We start from the raw sequence: 13,947 nt of genomic DNA, 5'->3' as shown, positions 1-13,947 counted from the left end.
CATTTCACACACACACACATAAAAGATTGCAGTGACGTGTGCAGTGTTTGAGCCACTCCTTCCAGATTGCTTCTGGCTCCGACTGATAAAGAACTGAACCTCGAATTACTTGAACTCTGCCTAAGGCAATCCCATCTCTCTAAGCATGTTGATGGGCGGAGCATTCTGAATCTTGAGGGGCTTTTCGTGTCCTCTTGGGGGCGTTTCTTTCGCCTACAACCTCCGTCCTGTAAGGGGTAGGTGCCACCTGTAGGCCGATGGACATAAAAAGGGCCAAAGTCTTAGCTTGATTGTCTTCTCCAACTACACATCAATCAAGCATCACGACCAGTCTCTCTTTTCAGTACTTACATACATGTCTCAGCGCATACTTCCACCAAACTCTGGCAACATCCGCGATAGGCGCCTTCAACGGACGACAGCCCTGCAACTCCAGCGGCGTCGCCTTCAGAGCAGCCACTGATTTTCGAATATGCCTGCTACCATTACGTTGTCCGACGGTGATTCGATCACTTACAAGGATGCAGAAAACCGAGATGACAACATCGTCCTTCACGCCGCCTCCTCAGTTGCCTTGCAAGATTTTATGTGGAGGCAGAAACATGTAATTGAAGCTCTCGCCCGACACCACCTGAAGCTCGGCGATCGAGATAGCTGCGTTGCCGCCGGTCCGCAGCAATGGATTCGAGGCGCCATCAATGTGTGCGTGCCCGTCGAGGTCAAGTCTGCCAACCAAGCCGCCAAACTCTTCATTTTCCGCTGCCCCATGCCACATGAGCTGGCCGAGGCCCGGGACCCTGGCACTTTCGACGAGAAGACGGCTTGTGAGGTGGGAACCCACGTGTGGATGCAAGAGCAATGCCCGTTGGTTCGCATCCCCCGCCTGTATGGCTTTGGCTTCTCTGACGGCCGCTGCGTACGTCTCCCCCCCCCCCCGGAGGGTCCCTCAACGCCGTCTGTCTCCTGCTGACCTTGGTCTTTCGGCGCTCAGTTTACACATGAAGAACAGCGACCCTTCTACGTTCGGGTCGCACGTATTCTCCAACGCTCCCTCCACCGATGTCTTCGATACACCACTGTCCTGCCGCGCTACGTTTCAAATCCGTCGGGCCATCGGCTCCCAACAGCTTATATGCTGCTCGAGTATAAGTGGGAAGAGATACTCGCCAACACATGGGCCACGCAGGGGAATCCGCCCAATTGGCTCGTTCCGATTCAACGATGACTGCACAATATCTCTGTCGAATCGGCCGCTTACTTGCTCTTTTATGCTATGGGAGAATAGCAATATGCTAAGAACAATACAAAGGGATAGCACGTATCCTTGTGCTCAGCCTTATGTAATGGACCTCATCACCTGCCAGGACAACGCATTCAGCAGCATTCGATGACGAGGATTGCCGTGGGCATATGGCTGCGAGAAGCCTGGCTTGTTTGCTATCGCATCGTGTCACTAAACAAGAACATCGTTACAGACCATTCTCACTCGAACTTACCGACGTAAACCGATCCAATATCTTCGTGGACCGTCGTTGGAATGTTACGTGTCTAATCGATCTGGAATGGATCTGCGCTCTGCCTGTGGAGGCACTTGCGGTCCCATATTGGCTTACAGGACATGCCGTTAACAAGATCAGTGAACCAGAGTTCGATAGCGTTCAGCGGAGTTTCATACAAGCAGTGGAGGAAGAGGAGCGCAAGAGGACTCCGGTGGGTGGCGGCTTACCCCTAGCGAGCGCGATGGAGGAGAACTGGCATTCGGGAGCGAGCTGGCTATGGACGGCAGTACATTCTAGTGCCATGTACTCACTAGTCTGGAAGCATATCTATCCTCGATTCCCCGTTGTGGTCGACAGAGTCCAAGCGGAAGCGATATTGTCCGGGTTCTGGCGTGAAGATTCTGCCCAGGTTGTCCAAAAGAAGGCCAATGAGTTCAAGGAGTACAAGTATCGGGTGGCGTCCTTGTTCACTTCGAATCCTGGTTCCGCCCCTCCCGCATCTTCCTCTCCTGCTCCTGGACCGCGCGCTTCATCTCTGCAAGCTCCCTCTTCTCACATGAAGCTTGGAAAGCCTTGAGTTGATCGAATAATTTGTGTTGGGCTGCAACTGGCAGACCGTCGAAGATGCTGCGACGGCTTGTAGCTTGAAGGATGACGGTGAAGCGAACGGCAGGACCCCGCTTCACATGTTGCAGCCCAGCCTCCTGTCTGGAATCCTTCGGGTTCTTGACGTGTTGCAGCCCAATATCTTGCCTTATTGACTAGCTGTGCTTAGCATCCTGATCTTCCTCGTCTTAGTAGACTGCAAAACTCCCACATCACAGGTGAGCAATTATCAATGACGACACTGAGCTTCACTAATCCCATGTCCATATTAGCCTACAGCATTCAACATTTATTCCGAAGCCTCAGGCCCGGTAATCTACAAATGTGGCCTTCGAGCAACCAAGAACTATGGCGTCGTGAACTGTGTGGATGCTACGAATAGTGGTGTGCAATACACTAGTGACAAGCTGAAGAAGAGTGCGATGGCTTCAACCAGAATGCAGGGTGATTGTCCAGTTGTAAAGAAGGATACTCGCGGACATGAGGTCAGGCCATTGCTGTGAAGGAACTCAAACCACTGCCATGCGCTAGAGGGAAAGTCTAAAGAACAGCAGAGCTGGATGTTTGTTCCTAGATGGCGGTGCGCCTCATTATCTCTTCTATGGAGTTATATACAGCGGTAGCAGCAGCATATTGTTGAGTCCAGCACTTGTTGATGATGTCTCCACAGACAACCCCTTCGACCCCAGGGAAATCACCATGGATATATCTAGCCTCGACCTCTTCTTCGTCAAGATCCTCATAAGGCTGCTGTGTGGTCATGATCTCGTATATAGTTGACCCCAGCGCAAATAGGTCGGTCAATACACTACTCTGGTCCTCCTGCCGGTTCCGGGGGAGGAAGAAACGTGCGTTCTCGACGACCAAAGCCGGTTGATCATCGATGGACGAGCCGGAGAAGTCGATCAGCCGGAGCCGTAGGTGCTCGTCCACAAGGAAATTAGACGGCTTGATATCACTATGGATGATGTCGCAGGCATGGACAAGCCCTACGGCCTCTGCCGCATCTAGAGCCCATTGCAATTGTAGCCGGCGGGAGGGCGAGGGCTGCATGTCAAGGAAGGTCCTTAGATCACGCTTCGGAAGGTACTCGAAGATGATATGATGGTCACTCTCCTCTGGAGAGTAACCGACCATTTGAATAAAGCGGCTATGCTTCTTTGGGAGTCGTTGATATATAGCAATCTCTCTTTTGATGTGCTCATGCATCCACTGCCTGTCATGGTCATTTGCTGAAGGATGTGGTGACTTCTTGACCTTGTCGCGGGAAGAGAGCAGTTCGATCCTGCCAGTAATGCCAATTCCAACAACGATTACTGCAGCCGGTTTGGATTGAGGTGTCGTATGGCCCGAGGTGTGGGCCATGCTTGACCCAGACCAAGGAGCTGTGGTGATAAACTGCAGTCGTATGTGAGGGAGCTCTCGGATCCGGGATGGGATAAACACAAGGTACAAACAGGGTGCGGGGTTTTGCGTGCCCATCTGGGTACGTCCCGTGTGCCACTTTGCTAGGTGTTTTGCGTTCTGAGACACTGAACCCCCTGACAAAGGCCTAGTTCTGTGAATGCATAGGTTAGGTATATACGTATGATTTCAGCCTTGCTATGCGCGGCGCTTCGGAATAGAGCTACCAACTGAGATATCCGAGGCTATCCTTCGCTTTGACAGTGACCCAGTAACATTGTTCCCTGGGTCCGAAGGCCTTGCCCATCTACAAGAGCATTGATGGACGAATGTGAACCAATAATTAGAACTTTTGGCCACTAGTTCTGGACGAAATGGTGCGCAAGACAAACGTCACGGCCACCCGAGCAGTTGATGGACTCACCCCCAAGGGAAGCTTCCTCAACGACGTCTTCCCAGGACAAGGCAACAAGCCAGACCTATCTAGAGAGCGAATCTGTGGCTCACAGGTCACACTTCACATACCACAAGAACGAAAATTGAGATGGCACAAGTTTGGTTCGAGAGGAGAAACTGGAATCTACCTGAGTATGGAAGGTTCGCAGATTTACACCTGCTGGGTGCCTTCTCGCGGGAACAGTCATCAGACTGTCCGCTCTGCAAACGTAACAATCTACAAAAGGGTCGGAGAGAAAGATCTCCCGGCCGAAACTACGTATGATGCTAAGCCGATGATCCACACGAACAAACCTCTCATCTCAAGCCAGTTACAGTCTGCCACAGAGCAATCAAAGACTTCAAGCCCAAACCAGACCGAAGTGAATAACATTCAACATACCGAGGTGCATAATCCCCAGTATGGACAAACGAAAGCATCAATGACATCAGCCAAGCTGCCGCCCGACCCCCGAGAAAGAGGGATCACTAAGCTCAGAACAATAACTGAAACGCTTCAAGGTCCACACAGGGAGAGAACTAGCTCAGAGCGACCACATAGTGAGCTTCCCGGCCTCCTCACGAAAGGAACGTGGCGCATATTGACCGCGACCAAGCTCGCTATCGGCCACTCACAGTCAAGGGGAATTCGAAGTCAAAAAGAGCAAGAACGGTAAGCTAAACAAGTTCAAGGCGTGACTGGTCGTCATAACAGGTTTCTCCTCCTTTATGGTCGATCTCCCAGAGACCATACTCGCTCGGGACCTCTCAATGTCGGTGGTGGTCCTTGACATCATCGTACCATTGGACCGTGCCGTCCGAATGCTTGTGGTAGTAATGGCCTTCGGAGTTCTTCTTCCAGTAACTTCCATGTTTGCTTGCGTGTGCGGAGGCTCCGTGGGAGGATGTCTGTGAGGATGAGGCTTTTCGTTTGTGGGTGCTGCTGTGACTGGATGAGTGGTGCGATGATTTGGATGAGTGGTGTGGCGACGAGTGATGCGACGAGTGGTGGTGCGATTTCGAAGAGTGTTGCGACGATGAGTGGTGACGATGCGATGACTTTGAGTGATGCGAAGACTCTCTGGGTGTCGTTGGCTGGACTATCTCATAGTCGTCTTCGTCTTCTACTTCTACTTCTTGCAGTACGTGCGGGCTCGCGTCTTCGTATCCATCTGTTGCGTGCGGCGGTGGTTCCACGTCCGGTAGGTGAACTCCTTCGGCGACTGGTGGGAGTTTATTGCGGTTTTGCTTCCAATGTTCCTTCAATTCGTCTCTCATGGCATATGACTGTTGCTTCGCGTAGTCCTGGGCGTTCCTGAGCTCTTTTCTGCCATTTTTGTGTCCCTGGTAGGTACCCTTGATATCCGTTGTTGAGATGGGATACTGGTGGTACTCAAGTGTGTCTTCGTCTTCGGCTGATGGGGCTGCATAATGAGCGTACAGGTTGAGCAGGGTACCATTCGTGGTGAAAGTTGTGACGTTTGCGTGGCCGGGAGGGTCGGACTTTCCCTGGTAGGCAAGGGCCTGGTTCCTTGCATAGACGAGAGCTGCTCCATCATAGGAGCTCTGTAGCGCTGCCTCTTCCATATCCTTTCCGCGGCCCTTCCACTCTCCTGCAATATGCGGTAGTGTTACAGAACGGCGGTCATCCTTATAGAGAACCGCCCCGCTGACGTCGTCGACTGGAAATGGTTGGAACTCTTCCATCTCAAGTCCCTCGATAAAGTCGGGCTGCGGAGCAGAGAGTCTATTATTGAAGCCGGCATCTTTTGGATAGCCTATGAATGCCTGATTGAATTCTTGATGATAACCATCGTCATCATATTCCTTCAACAGCTTCCCGCCAGCCTTGACGACCATGGTCGCTTCGCTATGGGCTGTCGCGACTGTGCGGGCGTACTGCCTGTACACTGACTCGGGGGGTGAAGCGGTCTGACGGGATCTGGCGAGCCGCTCGCGGATATCCTCGAGGTTTGTGGGCGGTTTGGAGCTGATGGGATCTAGGATACCATTTTTTCGGGCCTGGGTACCAAAGCCAGACGCCGTTGTCGAGAGGGTCTTTGTCGATCCCGAATCGTCCGAGGGGTCTGAGGTCTTCTTCCTGCCCATCTTGTTGAAGTGAGCCAAGTTCTTTCGCGTTAATCGTGCGCGCTTTGTTCGTGGCTCGGCGTCGTTGTCGTCTAGCTGTCGTTTCCGCGTCTGTGTACTCTGAGAAGCTTGCTTCTCCTCTGCGTGAGAGCGCGGTTCGTCCATGGCGACGAAAGCTGCGGTGTGAGGGAGGATGGTGTTGGTTTCTATATCGAGGCGCGGTCGAGAAATTGGGCCGGCTGGATGGGAGCCTTCTCAGGGGGCCTAGGTGGTCATTGAGTTGTCGCGATATTCCAGGCAGCAGGTAGTGGGGGCGGCTACGAGGGATTGGTCCTCAGCAGTTTGTTCCAGCCAGGTGGTGTGGGGTACTTCGTGTGGTCCCTCCAATGCAATCGCGACGCTAGCGCCGAATATGCGGTTGGTGCTCCTCGGCCAGCAAAACCCTCTCTTTCCTCATCACAAGGTGTGGCTTCTGCCTGTGTAGGCGGCCTTTCCGGTGTCCTCTGACGTGTTTCTTGGGCGAGCTGTGCCCGTGTTGGTGCTAGTTCGGGCAGCGAAATGGACAAACGGCATGGGTCTGCATAGTGATAGTGTGTAGTTGGCGTCTGAAGGTTTTTCTTGTTTGCCCCCGGAGGGTCAAACCCAACAGGTTCTTGAGCTCTGTGGTCTCGACGAGCTGTGTGTCTGTAGTGTTCTCTTCCGGTTTCGTCTCGGCGTAATAGTTCTCGGCGTCTTTTGACGTAGTTCGGGGTGTCCCGAGGGTCTGCTCCTGAGGCTCGTATTCCTCAGGTTATTGTGGGAACTGTAAACCTCAGGGTCAAGCTTGTTTAATTGCTGTCAATGCTTCCATGTCAGCCTTGAGGTCAAAGGAGTCATCCTCATAGACCCAGTTAGGGAAGAATGAAGGAATTCGATGCCCAATTCTACCAGCAAAGCTGAGATCAATCAAGATGATTTGCCCTGCTTCATTCACCATGATATTACTCGGACTGAGATCTCCGTGACAGAATCCGGCAGAATGAAGACGTCCAACACGCTTGCTCAATGTCCGCCGCCCGTGCGGCAAGGTCTTCCTGCCCGAGTTTAGAAAGCAACTCCATTCGAAATCCAGAAACAACCCCATGGTCCTTGACGGGGACCGGGTCGATTCTGGGAATAGGGAGACTCGTCTGTAGTTCCAAAAGACCTCGAACTCGGATGCGATGAGTTTCATCGAGAGTTCTGCAGCATGGGCCAATTTGAGGATGGGAAACTTGCTCTCCCCTTGAAGTCGAATCGACGCATGAGCACCATAATCCATCAGTTCCGAGCCTCTCCAGAGAAACTCCATGGCCGGCGTCTGTGGCAGAGCTTGGACTTTGGTGTTCGCAATGTCGGGGAAACTCTCCATCTCAGGATACTGCGTCGATCCAGACCAAGTTACGAGGAATGGTCGTTTGTTATATTCAACGGTGCATAAACACCTTGTGCTATGCGCTCAGGCGGCGTAATCGGCTTTGGTAAAGAGCATGCTGACAAGATCCGGCGGGTCTTGCTTTTCGTTGAACTATCGATATCAGACTCCATGGTTGAGTTGCAAGCGCTTTCAAAGAACGACAGAACAGATCATGAATTTGAGTCTGACTTGGTGCTTGAAGTCACCGGGCATAGCCGCTGACTAAGAATTGCGGCCAAAAGCGAGTAGGTAAAACGTGTACACCCAGCCTTGAGGAGACAAGAGACTGGAAAAACTGAACCCCTATGATCTGCGAGAGTGTTCCTCGTCATGGCCAAAGTCACAGCATGGGAAGACCTTGCATTCTTCCATGAGGAAGTCGATGACGAAACTGGCGAGTTTCAGCACGCAACCTTTGCGCTGGTCGACAACGACAACCTGGCCTACTTTGGCAAGACAAATCATCCTAGACGCAACGCCACCTTTAAACAACTCACGTCTGCCCTTGTTCATATCCCGGAACATACCATCTTTCCGGAATGGGCGCCGCATCGCGGGAATCTCACACTGGCGGAGGAGACCCAACTCAATACCTACTACATCAAACGCCCAAATCTTGCCATGTACGATGTCTTCCAAGAACATAAGGTTCTAGACTTGATTCCCAAGGGCCTGCTCGAAGAAGCCAGAACAATGGAAATGCTATCCCTACACCCCCACCCCAATATCGTCCGTTATCATGGCTGCCGAGTTCGCCGTAACCGCATCACCGGCCTGGTCCTCGATCGCCACCCCAACACGCTCTCTGATTATTTGAAGAACAAGATAGGGCCGATCAACAAGGAGCCCTTCATGCAAGCCCTCGAGTCGGCCATTCATCACCTACACTAGCTCGGTTGGGCTCATAACGACGTCAATCCGGGAAACGTCCTGGTCGACGTGGAGGGCATGCCGGTCCTCATCGACCTTGGTCCTGCGCGCGAGATAGGTGCTAAATTAGGAACTAGCCGGGGTACCAAGGGGTGGATTGATGGAGAGATGGAGGATTACCACACCTCGGACAAGCAGCACGATATTTTCGCTCTAGAGAAGATTCGTGATTGGTTGGATGAGCCGACATTCGACTAACGTTGCCTATTGCCTTTCTAGAAGCTTTCTAGATTTTATTTGATCAACAGCTAAGAGTTGTGGGGGGAGGGTTGAAAAAAGACCGAAATTATGTGAGATGCAACTCTATGAAATGCCTTCCCTTGCTTGGAAGTGCTAAAGATGTTTTGTCTACATGGATGTCTGTCAACAGTCACCTGACTCCACCTCGGCTCACTCAAGTCGCCTCCCCGGTACGGCTGGCTGTGCAGAATGTGGAATATTATCCACGATGGATGATATTTCACTCCCAACCACGTCATACTCTCAATGGAACCAGGCTTCGACGATACGAAACTGTTCAGCTACACAGATGCAGAGATCACCAACTTCATCATCTCTCTATCTCACCAGCCTGGTTCTTCGAAAATCCTACCGCTGTCCTCGAACCTTTTAGCAAAGGGCTATCGGGAGGAAAAAGTCAAGGATGCTATAAGATCTGTGGAATTCGCATCTTAGCTGGGAATTCCTGTCCCATATATCTATTGAAGTGTCAAGATTGATCGTATAGTTTATTGCATTATGGATCGAATTCCAGGGAAAACTCTCGATATGGTATGGCCAGAGCTTGGTTGGTTCGCAAGCCTCAGGCTAGCTTTCCAGCTTCATCGCATCATACACCGCTTAAGATCGGCCACTTCTACCTTCTCTGGGTCCCTAGTTACAGGAAAATGCAGGTCCTACTTCCTCTAAGACTCATTCAGCTTGCCACCTAGAGCAACATCTGATCAGGTCAACGCTTTCCTGAACTTCTAGGCCAATTTCGTTTCTATCTGTCAGGAGATCATAAAGACTGCTGCCAAGCATGCAACCTGCTTAAGGCCGGTATTTCTCTATGATGGCCCATTCGTCTTCACTCACCATGACTTGGCACCTCGAAATATGATTGTTGATCCTGAAGGACAGCTATGGCTCATCGATTGGGATTTAGCAGGGTTTTACCCGAAGTATTTCGAGTACGCTGGCATGTATAACTTCATCCCCACGGCGTGGGATAAGTTTACAACCTGGCGATGGGACCTATTCGCCTGGATTGCCGGGGGGTTCTACCACAAGGAATCCCGGTTGCTGGGATCGATAAGATACAGATCCACCCGCTTCCGGCCTGCACGCAGATTTAATATGAGAGGCGGAGGGTTTGCTGCTTCCGCCAACAGGGCCGACCCTGACTTGTGATAATCCGCTCTAAGTGCGACGCTTTGCGGAGAGTTGTTGCCATTTATACCTAGAGGAGCTTGCCGAAAAGTCCCAGCTTTAGTACACTCGTTGGTGTCCCTGGAAACTTGTTTAATTATGCTACATCATGATCTGACGGCCTACATCACTCTCCAGTTCATCTAGTACTCTGTCGTAGAGTCCCAACTTTCCTTCGCGATAAGCCGTCATGCAGTATGACAAGGCCAAACCTTTCTCATTACTAAGACACGCGGAGAGGGCATTGTCCTGGTGTTCGATCGATTTGATCATCTGCACATAGTCCTGTCGTTCCTCCCACCGCTGCCTTAGGCTGCCATCCACCGGCCGTCCGTCTTGGTCGTAATTCTCGGGCGAGTCGAACTGAGGAGGCATGGCGTCTAGGAATCTTGGGAACCTGAGAAGTTCTAGGGGCAAGGTACATGCCCCTTCCCAGTCGATGACACCAAGAACATTGAAGTTCTCGTTGACGATGATGTTGCTATGCAAAAAGTCAGGGTGGCAAAGTGGGAAAGGACCCTCGTCGCTGTGTAATAGCCAGCTGGCTATCGCCTTGAATCGAGAAGGGAAGACATTGATCGCATGAAGGACTTGTTCGGCCGGCCCTCCCTTCATCAGCTCTAGGATTTGGTCCTTTCCGCGCGGAAATCGAGCATGCTCTGCCCATGCCTCAAAGAATGCCGTTGCTGTGGTGAACGGCCCGCCAATATCTGGAAACGGGCCAATCTCGTATTCACCGCTTCGAGTCCTGTGAATAGTCCCGATTTTTGGAAGTCTCAGAGCAGCCAGTTTTACCTATGGTCAATTTTAGAAGAGGGCTAGGCAATGAAGGAATTAGAGATAACTAACATGGCACTCGGCCACCGAGCGATAGAATGTTGGGCGGTAAAGGGAAGGGATTTGCCCTCGATGTACCTCGTATCCGCCTGCAGCATCCATAGCAGTGTTCCCTGGTAGGAACTCCATGAGTATGAAGGGGACACCAATGGGGTTGTGTTCATCGGCCTCATATGCGAATACTTTGGGCACTGGTAGACTGCATCGTTCTCGAATGAACTGCATGACGTGGACCTCGCTGCGTAACTTCTCCGAGTCTGCAGCTGACCTGCGCAAAGCAATGCGGGCAACCCATCGAGTCATATCCGAGAATTGGAGTAAACGGACCAGGTTGTTCAAGCCGTTGGTGGTTTCGTTGAGCGGTATACAGGATAGCCCATTATTGAGGTCTGACGCTAGCTGGCACAGCTTCGGCCAGTCTGTTTCGCGCAAAGTGTCTTTCACAGAAGCCGCCGGATCATACTCCGTCTCCTTCCAGTTGAGCTGGTTGATGGGTGCTGGGGTCGATGGCATGGCGATAGAATCATTGTCAAAACAAGCTTCGGAACGCGTCCTACGAGCGGGGCCCACGCGGCTGCCTAGTGGATGCGACGTCTGTGTAACCATGTCGTGAAAAAAAATGTAGGTAGACCACAGTCTTCGTCTTCAACAGCGCCAATTCTAATTCTAATCATGCCCGAAGATATCTGCCTCTCCGAGCGGCGCTTGGACGACATCTACGTGCAAGCTTTCGAGACGTGGACCAAGCTGCACAGTACCGTCGACAAGGATCTCGCTGTATTACCTTCATTTGCACTTCGGCACGCATTTCCGGACCAGCCATCCTTTCCACGAGACTTGCGATTGCATTGCAAGCAGGTCGCGGATGAGAACCGAGTCTGCGCCCGTGGAGAATCAACATGGACGGCGGCATCAGTCTCTTGCAGGTACGGATTGCCGTCATTCAATCTGCCCGCCGAGATCGAGGTGGCAGCAAAGCAGGTGACCACTGTGACCGTAGGAGCTGCGGAGGGCGACTACTTTGGCGACTGGTTCCACGGCGAGCAGAACTTCGTCGCTGTCCTTGCCCTGGCCTGGGCGTACATCCTTTCCGCTCGGTGGGCCGAGACCATGCCGGGATGCTGCCTGATCGCCTACACCGGAGAACCTAACATCGCCCAAGAAGAGCACAGTCCATCTGAGCGAAGCGTCGTGGACATTGGCGATGCGAGCGCCGAGGAGGCCCGCTGGTGGTCTTGTATTTTGGAACAACACCAAGGTTGGATCGCCACTATGGACTTTGGCGAGGAGACGTTTCTGTCTCCCTGGTCAGTCCGGCAGGAATCTTGTGTGGGACTATGTTTGTCAGTGGACACACCGAGAACTCCGGTCCTGTGCCCAACCGCTCCTTGCTCTACGGAAGCGAGCCGATATCTGGCGAGGTTCTGTGCTCACCATCGTATCGGTACTCAGGTCTACGTTGCTTTAGCAGCTGTCTTGTTATTCCCTTGCATGGGCCGTGGCCGAAACATGCGATTGCCACTGTCCCTGGTGAGCAACTCGAACCTAGCAATAACATCGAGGCGGCTTGGCCGGGAGCGCGCGGCTTACTTTGATGATGACACGTTGGTGCAAGACGGCCACCTAGATAGGCTCTTGACTCTCAGTTGCTATACCAGAGGCATCCGTCCTATCCTTTTCAGCGTCTTCTACGATCCGAGCGTGCAGTGCAATGCGGTTGCCACATGGCTGCAGGGGTCGCTGACTGCGATTGACCGCCTCACCGGGCGATCGTCCCTCGCCCTTGGGTGTTTACTCGCGCGTCGGTCCCCAAGAGTCTCTTTCCTATGGCTAGGGGTCATCGCTCTGGGGCTTGAGGACGACCTGCTCATGGAAGTTCGACGAGGACAGCTACCCATCGATCTCCTCTCTGCTGCGTGGTCGGGCACGACGCAGACATTCATGCAGCTGCCAGCATCTGGTCCGTACACCTACACCGTGCCGAGAGCCGACGAATGCCGTCTTCTGTATCTCTCTAGGTCAGACGATCACACCCGGCTGCCCTTGGTGCAATGGAAGCCCTTTGGCTCGACAGCGATAGAAGATACGGACATCGAGGTGCGGAAACATGTCACCTGTCGCAGCCATAGGCTGGCCCTTGGGGCGTTCGAATGGGCTACGGACCAAACGCACACTCAAGCGACTACGACACCTCACAGGCTCTCCTCTGGATTGACATGGCTGGCCACACTCGAGCGCCATGTGGTCGACCTACCGTTTGCGCACCGGTGGCTTCGACGAGGTGGCGAGATTGCCACGACAACCGAAAATGTAAATCTGCTTGAGACACCAGACCGTGGGAACACGGCCCTGTCCGTGAACGACATAGAGCATGGCAATATGGCTATATCTGAAAACGCTACGAGATGTATCTTCTTATGGTTGAGACCAGACGGCTGCATAGGCCGTGAGAAGGACATTCTTGGGCATGAGTGGTTCGCTCTCTCGGACTCAGACTCAGACTCAGACTCAGAAGACGAGTTCACGGAGAGCGGGCATTCTCCTGCGCCCTCTTCATTCATACAGAAATGGATAAGCCACACTGTCAAGGACTGACTATGCTACATATGTTCGTCACTTGACCCAACAATTCTGGACTCATTTCAGCACAGCCGTTTTGTACCTTTGATATCGACCATACTGCATGAATAAGGGTGGTCTGCGCAAGCCTGGCAGAGAACATAGGCACCACTATCAATGCCAGTATGACTTGCTGTCTGGCTGGCCTGGCCGGCTTTGAGTCTTTTCCGGCAGCCTGCAGCCTCGCAGGTGTACGAGTTATGCTCATTATTGGCATGGCCGCATATGCGGCACATACCGGCCTTTCCAGAGCTCGCAGACATTAATTCTTTCGCGCAAATTGGCCTGAAGGTAGACTTAGAACAACCTCTTCCAGGATGATATTATATAGACCTACTTGATCTGACTTGACAATCTCTAGGAATATTTGGTGGAGGGATCGTGTCGCGCAAGAAGGTTGGGCTGCATTGAGCAAGAGAGGTCTTGCAGGCGAGGGGATATTTTATCCATGGAGATGGCGTATCATATAGGATCAGGAATTGCTCTGTGAGAGGACAGGGAGCTCATTGGCGAAGCCTTCGTGGGAGCTTGAAGCTGCTTACCTCGAACTGCGGTGCCGAGGCACCTGATGCCGAGAATGACCTTCGGAGCCAGGTGGTATACGTTTCACGAACTGCATGCTGCTCAATAGGCATCGGTTTTTGGTCTGCCTGACGACGGAAAACACACCCACCGGAGCCGACA

At 52.4% G+C, this 13,947-nt stretch overlaps 7 protein-coding genes across 7 annotated transcripts; 4 read left to right on the top strand and 3 right to left on the bottom strand.

The window, feature by feature from the left end:
• Nucleotides 1-472: 472 nt before the first annotated feature.
• E0L32_005028 (uncharacterized protein) lies at nt 473-2,076 on the top strand (the record flags this gene model as incomplete). The annotated part of the gene is made up of 3 exons (XM_031139505.1): nt 473-916; nt 1,010-1,149; nt 1,476-2,076. 3 exons carry the CDS (start codon nt 473-475, stop codon nt 2,074-2,076), a joined length of 1,185 nt encoding a protein of 394 aa, XP_030996630.1.
• Nucleotides 2,077-2,675: 599 nt separating this feature from the next.
• E0L32_005027 (uncharacterized protein) lies at nt 2,676-3,587 on the bottom strand (the record flags this gene model as incomplete). The annotated part of the gene is made up of 1 exon (XM_031139504.1): nt 2,676-3,587. The coding sequence occupies one exon, from the start codon at nt 3,585-3,587 to the stop codon at nt 2,676-2,678; it is 912 nt and encodes a 303-aa protein (XP_030996629.1).
• Nucleotides 3,588-3,883: 296 nt separating this feature from the next.
• Nucleotides 3,884-4,621, top strand: E0L32_005026 (uncharacterized protein; the record flags this gene model as incomplete). Its single annotated transcript, XM_031139502.1, has 1 exon — nt 3,884-4,621. One exon carries the CDS (start codon nt 3,884-3,886, stop codon nt 4,619-4,621), a length of 738 nt encoding a protein of 245 aa, XP_030996628.1.
• A 91-nt stretch (nt 4,622-4,712) lies between these two features.
• On the bottom strand, nt 4,713-6,197 carry E0L32_005025 (uncharacterized protein; the record flags this gene model as incomplete). Its single annotated transcript, XM_031139501.1, has 1 exon — nt 4,713-6,197. The coding sequence occupies one exon, from the start codon at nt 6,195-6,197 to the stop codon at nt 4,713-4,715; it is 1,485 nt and encodes a 494-aa protein (XP_030996627.1).
• Nucleotides 6,198-7,797: 1,600 nt separating this feature from the next.
• E0L32_005024 (uncharacterized protein) lies at nt 7,798-8,358 on the top strand (the record flags this gene model as incomplete). Its single annotated transcript, XM_031139500.1, has 1 exon — nt 7,798-8,358. One exon carries the CDS (start codon nt 7,798-7,800, stop codon nt 8,356-8,358), a length of 561 nt encoding a protein of 186 aa, XP_030996626.1.
• A 1,551-nt stretch (nt 8,359-9,909) lies between these two features.
• E0L32_005023 (uncharacterized protein) lies at nt 9,910-11,250 on the bottom strand (the record flags this gene model as incomplete). The annotated part of the gene is made up of 2 exons (XM_031139499.1): nt 9,910-10,602; nt 10,723-11,250. 2 exons carry the CDS (start codon nt 11,248-11,250, stop codon nt 9,910-9,912), a joined length of 1,221 nt encoding a protein of 406 aa, XP_030996625.1.
• A 66-nt stretch (nt 11,251-11,316) lies between these two features.
• E0L32_005022 (uncharacterized protein) lies at nt 11,317-13,239 on the top strand (the record flags this gene model as incomplete). Its single annotated transcript, XM_031139498.1, has 1 exon — nt 11,317-13,239. The coding sequence occupies one exon, from the start codon at nt 11,317-11,319 to the stop codon at nt 13,237-13,239; it is 1,923 nt and encodes a 640-aa protein (XP_030996624.1).
• Nucleotides 13,240-13,947: the final 708 nt, after the last annotated feature.

This window comes from Thyridium curvatum (genome assembly GCF_004353045.1).
Source record: "Thyridium curvatum strain D216 chromosome Unknown NODE_25_length_444008_cov_73.864110, whole genome shotgun sequence".
Classification (NCBI taxonomy): Eukaryota; Fungi; Ascomycota; class Sordariomycetes; order Thyridiales; family Thyridiaceae; genus Thyridium; species Thyridium curvatum.
Note: the sequence above shows the minus strand (reverse complement) of the source record. Positions and strands in the feature narration are given on the sequence as shown.